At 43.7% G+C, this 19,454-nt stretch overlaps 1 protein-coding gene across 7 annotated transcripts in view; it reads left to right on the top strand.

Annotated features, from left to right (window-relative positions):
• Positions 1 to 19,454, top strand: part of GRIA3 (glutamate ionotropic receptor AMPA type subunit 3) — a 131,022-nt gene that overhangs the window by 49,675 nt on the left and 61,893 nt on the right. For all 7 annotated transcript variants that reach the window (XR_014176320.1, XM_081964224.1, XM_081964225.1 and 4 more), the window contains exons 4-6: positions 6,319 to 6,506; positions 16,721 to 16,774; positions 18,978 to 19,139. Coding sequence is in view for 6 of the 7 variants with exons in the window: in XM_081964224.1 (XP_081820350.1) it covers positions 6,319 to 6,506; positions 16,721 to 16,774; positions 18,978 to 19,139 (404 nt within the window). In the remaining variant the exon portion in view is untranslated. The remainder of the gene's footprint in view (positions 1 to 6,318; positions 6,507 to 16,720; positions 16,775 to 18,977; positions 19,140 to 19,454) is intronic.

The following is a 19,454-nucleotide window of genomic DNA, read 5'->3' as shown; positions in this document are numbered from 1 at the left end:
GCCATTCCATGGAAAGCTTTCACTGGCTCCCTCATTTGCTTGGTTGCTTTCAGTAGGCACCACATCGCCCTGCGATGTTTAATCAAGCATGATCTGTGTGCTTATGTGCTTGTGTGAGTTTATTTGGCCCATCCCTGCCAGAAGGAGAATAAGAAGCTAAGAATCAAGAGACTTAGAAGTTGTATTCTACAATGTGTATTCTCTCTGTGTGTGTGTCTTTCTCTCTATGTGTGTCTTTCTCTCTCTTTCTCTGTCTTTCTCTCTCTCTCTTTTTCTGTCTCTCTCTTTCTCTGTCTCTCTCTCCGTGTCTTTCTCTCTTTGTGTGTATTTCTCTCTCTTTGTGTGTATTTCTCTCTCTGTGTGTCTTTTTCTCTCTGTCTTTCTCTCCCCCCCTCTCTCTGTCTTTTTCTCTCTGTGTGTCTTTCTTTCTCTGTCTTTCTCTGTCTTTCTCTCTCTCTCTCTCTCTCTCTCTCTGTGTCTTTCTCTCTGTGTGTGTCTTTCTCTCTCTATCTGTCTCTCTTTCTCTGTCTTTCTCTCTCTCTTTCTCTGTCTTTCTCTCTCTCTCTTTCTCTGTCTTTCTCTCTGTGTGTGTCTCTCTCCCGCTCTGTCTCTCCCTGTCTCTATCTGTCTGTCTGTCTGTCTGTCTGTCTGTGTGTCTCTCTTCCGGCTTCTGAAAAAGACCAATGTTTATACGCTTTGGGGATGTGACTAAACCAGGTGTGAAGCTCTCTTTTTTTTTTCATCTCAGCTAGTGATCTTCCTGGAGGACAAATTTGGTCTCAGAGGAAAGGGCTTGGAATAGTAGATCAGATGTGGTATTTGTTTCTGTTTAACATGTACCTAAGACAAGTCAAAGGCATGCTGTACTGTGGATGATCCAACCTCTTAGGATGTGGTTTTTAATGCAGCTCTTCTTTTTTTCCATGAAATGGGCAGTTTTATGCGTGATGGTTAACAACCATCATCATCTTCTTTTAATGATCCCCAGAATCCCTTGTGGGCTGGAGAACTGAATGGAGCTGAGCATTGATTGGCCAGATGCTCCTCCTGTCACCAATGCGGAGTTGGTTTTCAGCAGATCTATTCTCATTGTGCACAGTGTGAGAAATATCTGCCTCTACCTAGGATTCAACACACAGCCTCCTGATTGTGAGGCGAGAGCTCCACCTCTAGGCCCCCGCACCACTCATGAGGGTTAGCAACCATTGCCACAACAAAATGCTAATGGATGAGTGATTTCTTGATGTGCAGTAGACGAGGGCGTGAACAATTTTCTCTTGTGGTCAACGGGTCAAGCTAGTGAGTTCTAGTGCCACCTTGAAATGATAGAAGATGGTGACTTCTAGTGCCACCTTAACCATGAAAGCTGGGTAGGTGATTCCCTCTCAGCTCAGCTTACCTCACCAGGTTGTTATTGTGAGGGGAATAGAAGAAAGAAATATGAGCTATATTCACTACCTTGACTTATTGACAATACAATACAATAGCAGAGTTGGAAAGGACCTTGAAGGTCTTCTAGTCCAACCCCCAGCCTAGGCAGGAAACTCTATACCGTTTCAGACAAATGGCTATCCAACATCTTCTTAAAGACTTCCATTGTTGGGGCATTCACAACTTCTGGAGGCAAGCTGTTCCATTGATTCATTGTTCTAACTGTCAGGAAATTTCTCCTTAGTTCTAAGTTGCTTCTCTCCTTGATCAGTTTCCACCCATTGCTTCTTGTTCTACCCTCAGGTGCCTTGGAGAATAGTTTGACTCCCTCTTCTTTGTGGCAACCTCTGAGATATTGGAACACTGCTATCATGTCTCCCCTAGTCCTTCTTTCTCTTAAGCTAGACATACCCAGTTCCTGCAACCGTTCTTCATATATTTTAGCCTCCAGTCCCCTAATCCTCTTTGTTGCTCTTCTTTGCACTCTTTCTAGAGTCTCCACATCTTTTTTACATTGTGGCGACGAAAACTGGATGCAGGATTCCAAGTGTGCCCTTACCCCAGGCATTTATAAAAATAATTAAAGGTGGGGTAGCAATAAATAAATATTAGAAAAATATGTCAATCAAGTGCAGGCAGTCTTCAACGTACAACCAAAATGGAGCCCAAACTTTCTGTTGCTAAGTGAGACATTTGTTAAATGAACTTCGTCCCGTTTTACTACTTTTCTTGCCACCGTTGTTAAGTGAATCACGGCAGTGGTTACCTTAGCGATCTGGCTGTTAAATGAATTTAGCTTCTCTCATGGACTTATCTGAAGGCCACAAAAGATGATCCCACGAACACCCACCCACACCCTGGGACATTGCAACCGTCATAAATATGAATCAGTTGCCAAGATCTGAATGTTGATCACATGTCCATGGGGATACTACAATGGTCGTAAGTGTGAAAAACAGACATAAGTCTGGTGTCTGGCCCATGACTGTAATCAACTGAATTGAAGAGTCAAAAGTCATTGTTACTGCCATTGTAACTTTGAACCATCACTAAAGGAGCTGTTGTAAATTGAGGACTAGTAGTGATTCCAGATTCCAGATTTTTTAATGGAGGACTCTTTTGTTAAATCCAAAGCTTTCAAGAACATTTGCGTAGACATTAGGAATTTTGCAGATGATCATGTGTCTCTATTTTTAAGGATCCTGGTCCTTCAACTTTGCAGGTTGTCTTAAGAATAAGAAGTACAACGTTCTGTAGATGCTTATAGAATGTTTTTGTTTTTAAAATGTTTATTCGTTAACAGATAACCCATCATGACAATAATAATGTAATAATAACTCTAACTGGTAAAAACAATTTGGATATAAACTATAATATGGGACCTGGGGAAAAGATTTACTAATTTTATTAATATTTTTCTGTTTAGATTTTATTATAAAGATGTAATCTCTCCTGGGTACTTATAAATTCTAGCAATAAATTTCTGTCTAGATTTATTATGATATAAATATAAATGATTCTAGACAAAAGCACGTTTAAACAAATATAGTTAAATGAGAATGATGGTATATTGATGGTATAAAGATTTTTGATTTAAAATGTACAATTCAATATGAATGAAATATAAAGAATGATTGTAGTAACGCACGAAATTTATTTGTAACCAATCGACATGCTTTCTGGAAGATGTAATGAAGAGTGTTTTTGTGTGTGTTTTTTGTTAATTAAAACAATAAAAATAAAGAAGTACAACGTTCAACACTTTTAAAGCACACATAGTAAAGCAGCAATCGTTTCCCCCCCCTTAGTTTTTTTTTTTAAAGATGTAAATTTCTACTTTAATTGCACTTGGAGTTTTCAGCTATCAAATGAGTCATTTGTAAGCTGATGAGTAACCAAGCCTTGTATCTACTCTTCTCTCTGACAAGTAGCGGAATTGTAATGCTGTCTCACCCATCACAGCCATCGTTGTAAAATACGATGTTAAGGAAGGCTGGATTCATTGTATTCTACATATGTAAATCTTCTTGTTTTACCAGACTCTGGGGAGTGTGGGGGGAAAACAGACAGCATTCCCAAGCACAACATGTATTAATTGTGAGGTAATAAAGTGCAACTCGTGAAGATCTAAAAGATGCGAAAGTCAAGGCATCGTTGAGGGAGTCTGAAAACCTCGTTCAAAAGTTAGAATTTAAAACAGGCTGTGCTTCAAAGAGCACAAAAGCAAGCAAATAAGTCTATTAGCACTTTTACGCATCATGAGGACGAAAATCCCACATCAGTAGTAAACTGTGGAAAAGTTGCCACCATAAGGAAGGCTGAGCGCTAAAGAATTAAGGCCTTTGAACGATGGTGCTGGAGAAGACTCCTGCGAGTCCCTTGGACTGCAAGACGATCAAACCGGTCAATCCTAGAGGAGATCAACCCTGACTGCTCTTTAGAAGGCCAGATCCTGAAGAGGAAACTTAAGTACTTTGACCACCTAATGAGAAGGAAGGAAGGACTCCCTGGAGAAGAACCTCATGCTGGGAACGATGGAGGGCAAAAGAAGAAGGGGACGACAGAGAATGAGGTGGCTGGATGGAGTCACTGAAGCAGTAGGAGGGAACTTAAATGGACTCCGGGGGATGGTAGAGGACAGGAAGGCCTGGAGGAACATTGTCCAGGGGGTCGCGATGGGTTGGATACGTCTTCACAACTAACAACATTGATCGGGCAAGCTAGCTTCCATGTAGTCAGCATGACTAAATATGTCCAGATGAAGCCTTCAAGTGAGTTTTTCTACTGTACTGTAGCTTCTCCGTCATCTTCAAGGACAGGTCAACCCAAAGCTAATAATAGTAGTCTAGCCGAGATGTGACAAGGCACGAGTCAGCTCCTTACATGTGCAGGATTCCATCGTCTTTCATCCCCAATGAATGGGAGTAGCAATGACACAATTAGCTGGCCCACAAGTTCTCTCTCCTTGTATGGAAGAAGACTCTCTTGACAGCAGAGCTGCTCTTGGTGTCAGCTGGCTACGGAGCTATAACTTTGAAGGTCCCGTAAAGGAGAGAATTATTCAATGCTCAGGACGTAATCCCATTCACTTATTCTAACATGTTTATCTCAGCCCTAGGAAGGAAAGAAGGAAAGAAGGAGGGAGGGAAGGAAAGAAGAAGAGGGAAGGAAGGAAGGAAGGAAAGAAAGAAAGAAAGAAAGAAACTTCATGATAGCCTTCAAGGGAAATTACACTTTCCCAGTTGCTCTGCAGTCAGCTCTCTGGAGTTTGACTCAGTCTGCTTAAATCGCAGCCTCCATTGTTCATGGGAAGTGAATTGCCCACTTGCGAGCATAAACTTCCCACTGCGACTGGCTTTGTTCCTTCCCCGCTTCCTTTCTGTTCTGTTGAAACGGCTAAATGAGTCGATATTACCTTAATGGGAGCTTTAGAATTGTTATTTAATATGATTACTTTTTTTTTTAAACACACCACATGAAATTTTTGAAAAAATGAATCTGGGTAAAAAGCACAGGTCCCTTATTTTGCGCCTTGGATATTCACCGTAATCACTTAATTGGCATTTTCCTACATCTGGGAATGTAGTCTGTGCCATTTTAAACCCTTTTATTGGTTCTCATCCTGCTCCAGTTTTGGAAGCCTGGTAACCTAGAGGTCAGAAGACCTGGCTTACCAGACCTAGGTCTGAAAAAGAAATAACATCCCTTTCTCAGAAAGTCAAGGACATCTTGCCCTGCAGCTGGAGTGACGTGACTGGGAGTCATCTTCAGTTGGGACTGGGCCTGATTGGGCCCTGTGATGGGCATGTGGGTGCTGGGCAGGGACTTAGATTTTCATTTGGGTGAGGAAAACCTGGAAGCTTTCAGATTTGGGTTTTCCCAGATGTGCCAATATGACATCTCTAATAGAACTTTGAGGACCCTCAGAGTCTTCTTTGGTTGCGGGTGTTACTTGGAACCCTGGCATTAGGACGGGGATGGAAGCTTTGGGCTGGATAAATACCGAATCAAAGCATCTTTTGCTTCTTCCAGACACTTGCGATTTTAATTCCCACCAGCCCTAGACAGTGTGATTCGATGGGGAAGCTGGTGTCCAAGACTGCTTGGTGGTACAGTGGTTAGAATGCATCATTGCAGGCAAAATCTGCCCACTGCCAGGAGTTCAATCAAAGTTGACTCATCCTTCCATCCTTCTGAGATTGTTAAAACGAAGACCCAGATTGTTGAAGGGAATAGGCTGACTCTGTAAACCACTTAGACAGGACTGTAAAGCACTGTGAAGTGGTATATAAGTCTTAAGTGTTATGGCTATTGTCCTTCCTTCCTTCCTTCCTTCCTTCCTTCCTTCCTTCCTTCCTTCCTTCCTTCCTTCCTTCCCTCCCAGTGGTTATAATGCAGTATTGTAGACTAACCCTGCCCACTGCCAGGATTTGATCCTACGCCGCTGTAGCTTGAATCAGCCTTCTGTCCTTCCGAGGTCGGTGTAAAATGAGGAACCAGATTGTTGGGGGCAAGATGCTGACTCTGTAAACTGTTCAGAGAGTGCCGTAAAGCACTATGAAGCGATATATAAGTCTAAGTGCTATTACCCTCTGGAGCACATGCAGTCACCTTCTTCTATGCTGTCCTGGTAGTTGCTATCACAAAATTAAGACTTGGATGCCTATCAGATTTGTTTTCCTCTTTGTGTTTTGCTTTACTAGTGTTTTACTACCCAGGTCACTGATGTTCTGCCTGCCACCGGAGGTGGAGCTTATTTTTAATTCCCCAGCCTAGGACTTTGCTTCGTGGCGATCAAACTTCTAAATAAGAGCTCCTTTAAAACCCAGAACTTGAGTTTTCATGTCTTGTAGCTCCTCTCTTCCTCTTTGTTTTCATTTGCCTTAGGTTTCTCCATCCTCCAAGCAATTATGGAAGCTGCTGTGCAAAATAATTGGCAAGTGACAGCCCGATCAGTGGGAAACATCAAAGATGTCCAGGAGTTTAAGGCAATCATCGAAGAAATGGACAAACGGCAAGAGAAGAAATACTTGATTGATTGTGAAGTGGAAAGGATAAATGTCATCTTGGAACAGGTGAGCACCAACTTGCTTCCTGCTGGACGTATTTCTTGCATACCTTCTTATGATGAGCGTTGCCCCACTGTCTTAGGGAAGGTCATCTGGATGAGGGAAAGAATGTCATGCGCCCTTTATTAGATGCTCTAGGTCTCTGGGTCTCAGTTCCAGGATCTCATCACCAATGGAGAGAAGAACTCCGATCCGATCTTGAGAAATCTGTTTCTCAAATCCCTATACTTCTGAACTCAGTTGCAGTTTTTAATATATGGTATCATCCAGTGGTGGGTTCCGGATCCCGTCGCAACTGGTATGCTGCTTGGCAGAGTGTCGCGCAGGCAGCATACGCTGAGTGCGTGTGCGCAAATGGCCCAGTTGGGTCAAATACAGGTAAGGAACGCGGGCGGGTGGGCCTCCAAAGCACCGTACCGGAACAGCAGCAAGCACCGGTACGCCTGTACCAGGGTGTACCGGCCAGAACCCATCAATGGGATCATCATCAGTTAACGACCCCATAATCCCTGGCGGGGTGGAGTCTGGGTAACTGAATGGAGCTAGCAGAGCGTTTAATGGCCGGATGCCTTTCCCTGTCGACAATGCAGAGTTTTGTTTCAGCAGATATATTCTCATTGTGCCCAGAGAGAGGCTACCTACGCTCGAACTCACAGCCTTCTGATTGTGAGGAGTGAGCTCCACCTCTAGGCCACTGCACCGCTCTAGTTTTTAATATATGGTATGCCAGCAAAAAAAAAAAGTAAGAAAGCAGCGTGACCAGCCTACTTACCTGTAGTAAGCCAATAAATTTAATGAATGAATGAATGAATGAATGAATGAATGAGGGAGGGAGGGAGGGAGGGAGGAAGGAAGGAAGGAAGGAAGGAAGGAAGGAAGGAAGGAAGGAAGGAAAGAAGGAAGGAAGGAAATTTTCTTTGACTTTCCCTTCCATGGACACTTGATATTTTATTTTATTACTTTTAATATATTCATTAAATTTCTATGCTGTCCATCTCACTATCTGAGGTGACTCTAGGCAGCTTCACTATATAATTTTAAAAAAATAGAAATATAAAAAGCATTCTAAATATAAAACCAGCATAAAAACCACAAAAGATTAAACACAGAGTAAAAGTCCATGAGTTTAGAATGGAGCAGGGGTGATGCTTTCTCTGTCAGTACACCCACCACCTCCAGCTTCTCCACCAGGGTCCCAAACCAACCAACACAGTCAGGTTTTAAGGCTCTCCCAAAAATCTGGAGACGGATCTCACCTCTGGTGGCAAGATGTCCCAAAGGGCAGCAAAAAGGTCTTCTTCTGGACCCCACCAGCCAGTAATACCTTGACTGATGGGGTCTTCAGAAGTCCCCTTCTCTGAGAACGACTAGAACGGGTCATTCCCACTGTGGCAAAATAGTTCCTCAGATATCTTGGTCATTTTACTCCGCTGAGGTCATTGAGCCTGCACTGTCCAAACACATTTCAGCGATCCCATGGCCGGCATGATGTCATGGAGCTCTTAACTTATCTTCGCACCTAAAGTGGTACCTATTTATCTACGCGCATTGGCATGCTTTTGAACTGCTAGTTTGGCAGGAGCTGAGGCAAGGAGGGGAGCTCACCCTGTGGCGTGGTACTCGAGTCTTGAACTTGGGCTGCCGGCTTTCCAGCTGACAAGCCCAGCATCTTAGCTTCTGAGCATCTGTGCCATCCAGCAAATATCCTGGACCTATGCCATAAAGAGCTCTAAAGATCATTTTATGCTCCTTCTTCATTGGCTTTTCAAAGCAGCTGTGTCTTCCCCCACTGAAGATATTTTCAAATCTTGCACATTAATGGAGGAAGAATTCAGGATCCACTCAAATTTCCTGACATTGTGTAAGAGTTGTGGTTGGGTGGGGCTTGTATCTCAGTATATAAATTCCCTACCAATGCATGTATCATCAGACAGAGTGGGTGATTGTCTTAAGGTAGGAGAAACAACCTCATTATTTAAAAAAAAAAAAATCAGCTCGCTGGCAAGCTCTGCTGTCAGCGGATGGAAATTATTTATAAAAAGTTTAAATATTCTAGGTTGCAAATGAGTTTAAACATTATTTATGGATAGCTTAAATATTTTATAAACCCACCGCACGGGGGGCCTGTCCCTACTGTTTTGCAAAGCGCCTGGTATGCTGCAGTTATAAATAAACCAGCTTTACAGCTCAGAATTCTCTAGAAGAAAAAATACGGACAGCCTAACCGCATCCATTTGACTCTGCAAAACTTTCGTTCTGAGGAGCCGTAGCCTGGAACTTCGTCTAATATTAGAAAATTCATTTTTAAGTCCATGATATAATTGACTGGGGGGGGGGGGGCGACGATCAGCGAGTCTTCTCTGTTATAAATAAATTGGAAGGAATGATTCTGACAGCCTTCGGTTTCCAATTAAGCCTTAGGATTAATCTCCTGCGGTAACACGGATCCCTGGTTTACATTTGGCAGTAAGCAATAAGGTTGCAAAAAGAAAATAATGATTATTACCGGGTCCACGATATTATTTCTTCTGGAGATGGACAGCTGAAAGTTAGCAGTTGTCAGCAATTGTGAATAATTGGTTCTACCTTTGGTTTCTCGACCTTGAAGATGGGAGGATTTCTATTCCCAGAATTCCCCTGGGAAGATTGCTGGCTGGGGAATTCTGGGAGTTGAAGTCCCCACATCTTAAAATCCCCAAGGTTGAGAAACACCGAACTACATCATACAGAATGGATGGGGACCTAGTAGTCAACTCAATCCCTACTGGAGATCTACATTTCTACCTGGCCTTCAGAATGTTGTTTTCTTACCTGCTGCCTAGCAATTGAGCCCCACATTTCTGTTGCTAAGTGAGACATTTCTTAAGTGAATTTTGCTCCATGTGGTGACATTCCTTGCCACCGTTGTTAAGCGAATCACTGCTTTTGATAAGTCAGTAACCTGGTTCATGGGTGAATCTGGTTTCCCCATTGGCTTTGCTTGTCGGAAGGCTGCAGGAGGGGATCCCTTGAGCGTGTGACACAGCAGCGGTCATAAAGATGAATCCATTGCCAAGTGTCTGAATTGTCATCACCTGATCATGGTTGTAACTACAAAGGTTGTAACTTTGAAAAACGGCCCTAAGTCGCTTCCCCCCCCCCCCCGTTGCCGTTGTAACTTGGAACAGTCTTTAAATGAACTGTTGTATGTTGAGGACTACCTGTAATATGGAGCACCAAAATATCTCTGGGCGATTTGAGATATAAACGTGTATAAACTCGTAAACTTCAGCTCATTTATGGTGTGCACAGGAGTCGAAATACTTGTGTTTGCAATTTGGCAGTTCGAATCTCACTGGCTCAAGGTTGACTCAGCCTTCCATCCTTCTGAGGTGGGTAAAAGGAGGACCCAGATTGTTGGGGGCAAGAGGCTGTCACTGTAAACTGCTTAGAGAGGGCTGTAAAAGCACTGTGAAGTGGTATATAAGTCTAAGTGCTACTGCTATTTTCCTTCCTTTCTCCTTCCCCTCCCCATCCATCCATCCATCCATCCATCCATCCCAGCTCAAGGTTGACTCAGCCTTCCATCCTTCCAAGGTGGGTCAAATGAGGACCCAGATTGTCGGGGGACAATATGCTGACTCTATAAACCACTTAGAGAGGGCTGTAAAAGCACTGTGAAGCGGTATATAAGTCTAAAGGCTGCTATTTTCCTTCCTTCCTTCCTCCTTCCTTCCTCCTTTCCCTCCCCATCCATCCATCCATCCATCCCAGCTCAAGGTTGACTCAGCCTTCCATCCTTCCGAGGTGGGTAAAGCAGGATAACTTATACCACCTCAGACAACTGACTGTCCAGTCTCTTCTTAAAATCCTCCAGTGATGGAGCACCCACAATGTTCCACTGGTTAATTATCTTCACTGTTAGGAAGTTTCTCCTTCATTCCAGGTTACTTCTCTCTTGGATCAGTTTCCAACCATTGTTCCTTAAGTCCTGCCCTCTGGTGCTTTGTACAATAATTGGATGCCCTCTTCTTTGTGGCAGCCCCTCAAATACTGGACGACTGCTATCATGTCATCCCCGAATTCTTCTTTTCTTTAGACTAGCCAGACCCAAAACCTGCAGCCATTCTTCATACGGTTTAGTCTCCGGGCCTTTGATCATCTTAGTCGCTCTTCCCCTGCCTTGAAGATAAATATGATTGCCAAAGCGGAGACACTCAACCACATTTTCATGCAATTGCTGGAGCGTCTCTCTCAGTTTTCTCTGGGCTTAAAAAAAAACCACGAGAACGTGCAAACAGAGGAAGCGAGGCATGCTTTCTGCTGTGTGCTTTGGTGCTGCAGGAAGGCCTGATTAAATTATTATTAAATTCATTTGCTCCCGAAGGCCTGATGTCACTGTGCTCGATTGGTTGTGATAAGCCTGCCTCTCCTTCTCTTCAGATCCTCCAAATATTTCTTGATGACTTACATGCCATTTGCCTTAAGCTAGAAGGACGGGCTGATTTTTTAAAAGCACTATTTTTGGGTTCCATTAAGCTTGGAGTTCTGTTTGAAGAAATAAAATAAAATAAAATAAAATAACGGGTTGCGCGCCTCCTGGAAATGCTACATTTCCTCACGCGGACGCCGTCTGGGTTCAACCTGCGTGCAGCCCTTTGAATCTCTGCTGGAAATCTATTAGGTTTCGCAGAAGCTCTGCAAAGTGTTGGGAGCCTTGTGTTGTGGATCCAACGAGGTGGGGTTTGGATTGAGCCTATCTGCGTCAGGAAAGGTAGACGATGGGATAGGCCAGGCATGTCCAAAGCGCGGCCCGGGGGCCAAATGTGGCCCTTTTTCAAATTTCAAGCGGCCCGCAGTCTCTTCTCCCCACTGGAGTTATTTGTTTAGTCTTTCATAAAATACCGTATTTTTCAAAGTATAAAGATGCATCTTTTTCCCCTCAAAAAAGAGGCTAAAAATCTGGGTGCACCTTATACACTGAATACAGCATTTTTTTGCCTCCCAAAACTCTGCCCCCTTCACCAAAATGGCTGTGCATAGCCTTTAGGAGGTTTTCAGAGTGATCCTGGGGGCTGTGGAGGGCATAAATGAGCAAAAAACGGGCCATTTTTTGCTCAACTTTGTCCCACCTAGCCCCCAGGAGCACTCTAGAAGCCTCTTAAAGGCTATTCATGCCCTTTTAAAAAAAGCCCATTTTCGTGAAAAATGGGCCATTTTTGGGAGAGTGCAAAAACTTTTTTTTTAATTTGCCTCTTCAAAATCTTGGTGTGTCTTATACTCCGAAAAATATGGTAGTTAATTCGCATTTAATGTTAAGGGTTCAAAGAATGTCAGGCTGAATGATCGGCCCCACACATTTTCACATCACCAAATCTGGCCCTCCTTGCAAAAAGTTTGGACACCCCTGGGATAGGCAGACTAAAGGGATAGGGGTAGTCCTTGACTTACAACTGTGGCTGAGCCCCCACATTTCCATCACTAAGCAAGACAACCCGTAGAGTTTAAGCCAGAGATGTTTTTATTGGGTATTCTACCAGAGAAATACAGTAAAGAAGATTCATATTTGATTGTACAAATACTAACAACAACTGCAAGAAGTGTACTTGCACACAACTGGAAAGCACACAAAATCCCATCGGACAGGGAAGTAATAAAGAAGATATTAGATTGTGCAGAAATGAACAGGTTAACACTGAGAATAAAAGACAAAGAGGAATCAGTGTACTACAGGACATGGGGGCGACTTTACGCGTGGTTTGAAAAAAAAAAAGGCACAAATAGAAAGAAAAAGGAACAAAACCTGAAATAAGTATCTCAGACGACACGCGATTAATACAGGGGGAGGGGAAATAAGAAAATATTAAAATGTAAATATACAGGCGGAAAAATGATATGAATTGACATATGATAAATAACAATTATAAGAATGTGTATCTAAGAATGAATTTGAAAGGAAAAATAAAAAACTTTTTACAAAAAAAAAAGAAGCAAGATGGCGGTTAGGAGAGTTGTGCCCCACTGTGCGCCAGAGTTGACTGCTGCAATGCGCTCTACATGGGGCTGCCTTTGAAGAGCTTCCGGATGCTCTAGTTGGTGCTTCAATGGAGAATCCGGATTCATTTAACATCCGTGTTGTTAACTTAACAACTGATTCACTTAGCAATTGTGCCCCACCCCCCAAATGCTAACAAAATAGAGCAAAATTCACAGCTGTCTTGCTTTGCAGTGGAAATGTTGGGCTCGGTGGTGGTCGTACGTTGAGGACTACCAATAGAGTCTTTCCACACAGGCCTTTAGCTCGGTCTTTGAGAAGTCCCGCTAGAAGAATGAAATATTTTAAGGAATATTATAAAGGCAGAATATTATATTTCCCTGCATGAGAAATGCAGAAACATGTTTTTTTAGAGGAAGAAAGCAACCCCGCTCTCCTTAATAGCCCTCAGCAGATGCCAGCACTTAAGACATAAAGAGCTTATTGAAAGAAGCCAAGCACCTAGGAAGCCCCATTCATAAGCAAATACCCTCACCCAAGAGCCAAAACAGGAAATCCATTAAGCCATGATAGGAATTGCCCAACACCCTTTCAGATCACAAACCATTCATTGCATCATCTCAGTTGCACACACACACACACCAAGCAAACTTCAACCAAACCTGGGAGCTCAGACGACCTATAGAGCCAGCAATGACCCCTACATAACCCCTAAAGGTAAAGGTTCCCCTCACACATTTGTGCTAGTCGTTCCTCACTCTGGGGGTGGTGCTAAACTCCATTTCAAAGCCGAAGAGCCAGTGCTGTCCGAAGACATCTCCGTGGTCATGTGGCTGGCATGACTAAACACCGAAGGCGCAGGGAACGCTGTTACTTTCCCATCAAAGGTGGCTCCTATTTTTCTACTTGCATTTTTATGTGCTTTTGAACTGCCAGGTTGGCAGAAGCTGGGACAAGGAACAGGAGCTCACTCCATTACGTGGCGCTAGGGATTCAAACCTCTGAACTGCTGACATTTCTGATCGACAAGCTCAGCGTCTTAGCCACTGAGTCACCATGTCCAGCAGTGGGATTCACTTCCCTTCACTACCGGTTCGCAAAAGGAGCATGCGCCCATCTTCTGCACATGCGCACCGCCTTCTGCGCATGCATAGAAGTTCGCACATTATGTCGGGGCAGGTGGGCAGAGCCTCCTGCAGCCACCCCCAATACTGGTTTGCCCAAACCGGAGAGAACCAGTTGAATACCACCTCTGACCATGTCCCTCATAACCCCTACAACAGCCAATAGAATACATGTTCTTGAACAGGAACAGGAAGCTCAAGTGCAAAGCCCAAGAGAAGGTATAAAAACCCCTCACTCTGAGCCCCATGGTTCAGCTACCCAGAGCCCACGTGGTTTTGCTTCATCATTAAACAATCTTTCCAATCAGCCTCCATGTTTCCAGTGTCTTTCCCCTGACTTGGAACTGAACTCGTTGGATATTTCTTCCAAAAGTACCATCTTTTCTGTTCCTTCAAGTCCACCTTGAAGTTGCCTGCCCTAAAGTTTTGGGTTGGTTTTTTTTGGGTGGGGGGTGGGGCATTCTTCTGGCCCAAGTGAGTTGCTCTTTTTGTCAACAACTTTCAGATCTGCTGCAGATCCAGAAGTCTTTCCCCTGCCCCCTAAAGACAGGCTGGCCAGAGAGAAGTAATTAATGGCCTGCTTTCCCTTCGCCCACAGGAGTGACTGAACTTTAGGGCAGGCAGGAAGGAAGAAGCGGCAAATCTGTGTGTGGGTAGCAAGCATTCAAAGACCAGCTGCAAAAAAAAATTGCTCCCACTTAATCTCGGCAGGAGAATGACACATGAAAGATAATTTCTGGAGATGCAGAAGCTCTAGTTTTCTTTTTTTACCCCCCATGGATTGAAAACCAGGTTTTGAGAAGCTTTTTCTCCCATTTATCAAACCGATTTCTGATGTTCATTTCCATCATTCTGCCTCACCTGCCTACCCCAGGTGTCATTTTTTTGTTTCTTTTGGAAAGGTTTTTTTTTTTAATTTGAAATTTAAAGAGAGAGGGAGAGAGGAGAAGAGAGAAGAAAGAGAAAGAGAGAAGAGAGAGAAAGAGAGATGAGGGAGACATAGAGAGAGAGGAGAGAGGAGAAGAAAGAGAGACAGGAGAAGAGAGAGAGGAGAGAGAGGGAAGATAGAGGAGAGAGAGGAGAAGAGAGAAGAAAGAGAGAGAAGAGAAAAGAGAGATATGAGAAGGGGAAGAGAGGAGAGAGGAGAAGAGAGAAGAAAGAAAGAGAAGAGAGAAGAGAAAAGAGAGAGATATGAGAAGGGGAAGAGAGAGGAGAAGAGAGAAGAAAGAGAGTGAAAGAGGAGAGAAAAGGGAGAGACACATAGAGGAGAGATTTTTCAGAAGTAGGTTGCCATTGTCTCCTTCCTAGGGCTGAGAAAGAGGGACTGGCCCAAGATCACACAGCTGGCTGTGTCCCTAAGGCCGGACTAGAACCCATGACCTCCTTAGTTTCTACTTTGATGCCTTAACAACCACATCAGAGGTGGGTTCGACCTGGATAGGGCGAACTGATAGTAGCGGCGAGAGGAGGCTCCGCCCATGCGCCCATCACGCACATGTGAGAGTACGCGAGAGCGTGAGAGTGAACCAGTAGTAAAAAATTCAGAAACCCACCACTGTGCTTCACTAACCTCTCCCTCAGGGGAAATTTAATCCAGCACCTCTGACGACCACCGAGTCGGCAAGGCTGAGTTAAAGCAAAATTCAGTATAAAACATGATCTCAATAAAATGTATGGTTTAAACTTTTCTTTTTGGTCAAAATTTACCCGATTGATTGCCAGGATGACAGCGTCCGTGCGCCAGAGGCCACGTTTCAGGAAAAAAGCGAGCAGTTGTATTTAAAGTTCTTAACAACGCATCTCATTCCTTAGCAACTCATAGAAATTTCTCCATGGATACCTCACACGTCTCAAACTGTGGTGCTGTTTCATATTATCGGCCTCCAGCAATACTAGATGCGTTTGAAGCAAATTCTTCTAACATTTGCCTGATAATCCAATATACTGCGCTGGGAAAGCATGAATGCAAATGTCGAGACGGTTTTGCAAAGAGGGCCATTAGTGGACACAAAGCGACGACTTGCAGGTCAGGGGGCAATGGAAATCCATTTGTGAAGTTTCTCTCAGCCTGCGTACACACCAAAGCCTGGTGAGAAGACTTGTGCTCCTTAGACGCACAACAAGAAAATAGCTGGTGTGACCAGGGGTGTCAAACTTGATTTCGTTCAGGGTTGTGTTTGACCTTGTGGGGCTGGGATGGGCGTGGCCAGGATGCAGGGGTGGGCAGCTACGGGTTTGCCTGCCTTCGGGAGAAGCCATAGCTAACGTTATGGCCAGTTTGGAGAACCTCCAAATCCCACCCCTGGCTGGCCCCACCCACCATGCCCCGCCCCTGCTACCCCACTCCTCCTAGGAGTCTCCATGTGGCCCGTTTTGGATGCAAGGTAAGTGCAGGGCCTGCGGGAGGCTCCGGGAGGGACAAAATGGACCTCCTGGAAGGCTTCCGGAGACCAGGGGAGGCAGCTTTTGACCTCCCAGAGGCTCAAGAAAAGCTCCTGGAGCCTGGGGAAGGTGAAAACATCCCCGCCACACCATGGGGCAGGAGGATGACTACGCCCACCATGGGCATGGCCACCCAGCAACCAACAGAGAACCCATTGGTGAAAGTTTTGAAGCCCACCCCTGGGTGAGCGTGGCCAGCTCGATGTCACTCATATTGGGGACATCTGTGGTGGCTCAAGATTAAGTAACAGGTGCCTCTTGAGTAGTCTGATGGATTGTCCTATAGATAAGTACATCTAGTCCTTGACTTACAACCACAGTTGATCCCAAAATTTCTGTTGCTAAGCGGGACAGTTGGTCATAAGTGTGAAAATGGTCACTACATGAATTGTTGTAAGTTGAGGACTACCTTTAGGGCTAAACATCTCAAGAAGATCCTAGAATCCCAGCTCTCCATCACATTAAGAGCAACTTTGCCATTAGATGTGTTCCTTTACAAAAGACTTTAATTTAAATGTGGAATATGCATGGAAACTCTCCTTGGCTAAGGGCATTTCCCTGTTTGGGGACTTTAGTAATAGAATCCATGCAAATGTCCTCCAAAAATCTTTCTCTTGAAATTGAAGAGAGTTTTATTTCTGCTAAGTGCTTCATCTTTTTTTTCTCCTCCTTTTACACAGGTTGCAGCCCTCAGTAAAAATTCCAGAAGTTACCACTACATGCTTGCTAACCTGGTAAGTTCTCTATGCACACATGTGCATTACATATACATGTCCAAAAGACATCCAGTTATTCTTATTCTTAATATATACCTGCCTAATTTGCTTTCCCTCCCCCCAAAATCTCACAAACAAACAATAAAATGCATTGATCCCTTGATAGCATCGTGTGTCTCCAAATTTTTCACAGGGATGCCCACATATACACATCCCAAAATGAGAACATAATTAGACATATTGATGTATATATTTATTAGGCGAAAGCATTAACTTAGAGAATGGGAACAGTGGTTCAAATAATTAGAAATATATAAGGGGATGTTGTTTGCAAAAATGCTTATAGAGATGCAGGGGAAACATTTATGTTGTTTTCTGTTCTATTCTGTTCCACTCCGCTCCACTCTACTCTTATTTCTGTTCTTCTTCTCTTCTCTTCTCTTCTCTTCTCTTCTCTTCTCTTCTCTTCTCTTCTCTTCTCTCCCCTTCCCTTCCCTTCCTTCCCTTCCCTTCTCTTCTCTTCCTAGTCCAGTCCAGTCCAGTCCATATTTAATAAAAACAAAATATAACCAAAGAAGTGAGAAACTTAATAAGGTCAATCTGCAGTGTTCAGGCCCTCTGTCCACCAGAGAAAAGTGATAACATAAGAATTAGCCCTTTGTTGTTGTTGTTTTAAAGAAACTGAGTTATGTGGGGCTTTAATAATCAGCACTGAAAATTGAATCCAGAAAGGAAGATGTGGAGGTTTAACCCATGACATTTAAACAGAGATTCTGAAACTCCCATTAGAATGTATCCAAAGTACATGGTGAGAAACTATTTTTCAGTTTGTGGCTTCTATACCAGGCTGTGCACCAATCTCCAACATGCTTAGTAAATACATTGAAGGGGGCTTACTTATTTTAATCATTTAAACCAAACTGTATCATTTGTATTTGCTCTCAAATCATAACAGTTTGATAATCCAAATCTCTTTTTCATAATACAAAACTGACTCTTGGGAAATACAGTGCAAAGCTTAGTTACTTTATACTTTGTGATAAAAAGTCAGAGTTAATCCGTAATTCCATCTAGTCAAATTGCCGAGCTATTTAAACAACTCACATCTCCAATTTTGGCCATATAGCTAAAGCTGATTGTGAAGAGGAGAAGTGATGATAATAACAATAATGGGCAACTTATTTAAAAGCTTGCAAGTGATGTCTATTTTTTTTAAATGTTAATTTGCATTCCGATGCATTTACGTGCACTTTCAAAGGCCTTCCTTGCTATACGCTATGCGCCAAACCCTAACAAACTTTGTGGGTCAGTGTTAGAATTTAGGTGGTGCATCTAAATAGGCTTCTGATAGACTTAAGAACCATTTTAGTGTATTGGTTAAGGTATCAGGCTAGAATCTGGGAGTTCTAGTCCCGCTTAAGGCACAAAAGCAAATGCATGATTTTGGGCCAGCCCCTCTTTCTCAGCCCTGGGAAGCAGGCAATGGAAAAACAGCTTCTGAAATTTTGCCAAGAAGGCGGCAGGTAGTTGCCCAGGAGTCTAGAATGATCCGTTCTGCTGAACCAGTAGTGGAATTCAGGCCCTGGGTCGTAGAACTGGCAATGACCCAGGCCTGCCATGTCCCCGAACCGGTTCCCTCACTGCCACTGGGTCACCACCATTTTGGTTTTTAGTGGCTGCGCGTGCGCAGTTTACTGTAAATTGTTTTGCGCGTGCACGAAGAACGATTTACATTGAACAGTGCACGTGTGCGCATTGCGGATCGGTAGTAAAATTGGCAGCCACCCACCTTGAAGTAGAGGGGAGGAAAGGAGTAGGAGAAAGGGAAGGAGAGGGAAGTGGAGAAGAGGAGAGGGGAGAGAAGGAGAGGAAAAGGGAGGAGAGGGAAGGGGAGAGAAGTAGGGAAGGGAGACAGAGAGAGGGAAGGAGAGGGAAGCAGGGGACAAGGGAAGGGAGAGGAGGAGAAGGAAGGAGACCGAAAGAGACTGACTGTCGTAACATTGAAAATGTGCTGCATTAGAAAGGAAAATGTGTAATAAAAGCATTTTTTTAAAAAAAGAAATTATTTAAAAAGGACAAGAATGGGAACCCACCAACTGGACTCCGCAAATTAGCAGCCCATTTAAACCCGTGTTTCTTTTCTAAGGTCAGCGACCGTGTGTGTGTTTGAATGCTTCCAAGCTGGCCATCAACCCCTCAAGTGTTTCCATTCTCTTTCAAGGGTTTCACAGACATCTCGGTGGAGAAAGTGATCCAGGCCGGAGCCAACATAACTGGATTTCAGATTATTAATAATGATAACCCACTGGTCCAACAATTTATGCAGCGGTGGGTGAGACTCGATGAAAGGGAATTTCCTGAAGCCAAAAATTCTCCATTAAAGGTAAGTTTGCAGACTGTTGGAAAGAGGGTGGGGTGGAGGTGGGAAGGGAAGGGCCACCGTTTACAGAAGGCACAGATTTGTTGAATCCTCTTTGATGTTAGCTCACCTATGGATGCTGTGGGTTGAGTGATAAACTGTTTGTCAGGGTTCCAAATAGCATCCAAAAGTAAATCAGAGTCCAAGGCAAAATAGTGCTCAAAGTTCCAATTTATTAAGAGAGTCATGTTGGCACATCTGGGAAAACCCAAATCTGAAAGCTTCCCGGTTTTCCCCACCTAATTGAAAGTTCAAGATCTTTCCCCCTACACCCACCAG

This window comes from Natrix helvetica, assembly GCF_964273705.1.
Source record: "Natrix helvetica genome assembly, chromosome: 11".
Classification (NCBI taxonomy): Eukaryota; Metazoa; Chordata; class Lepidosauria; order Squamata; family Natricidae; genus Natrix; species Natrix helvetica.
Note: the sequence above shows the minus strand (reverse complement) of the source record. Positions and strands in the feature narration are given on the sequence as shown.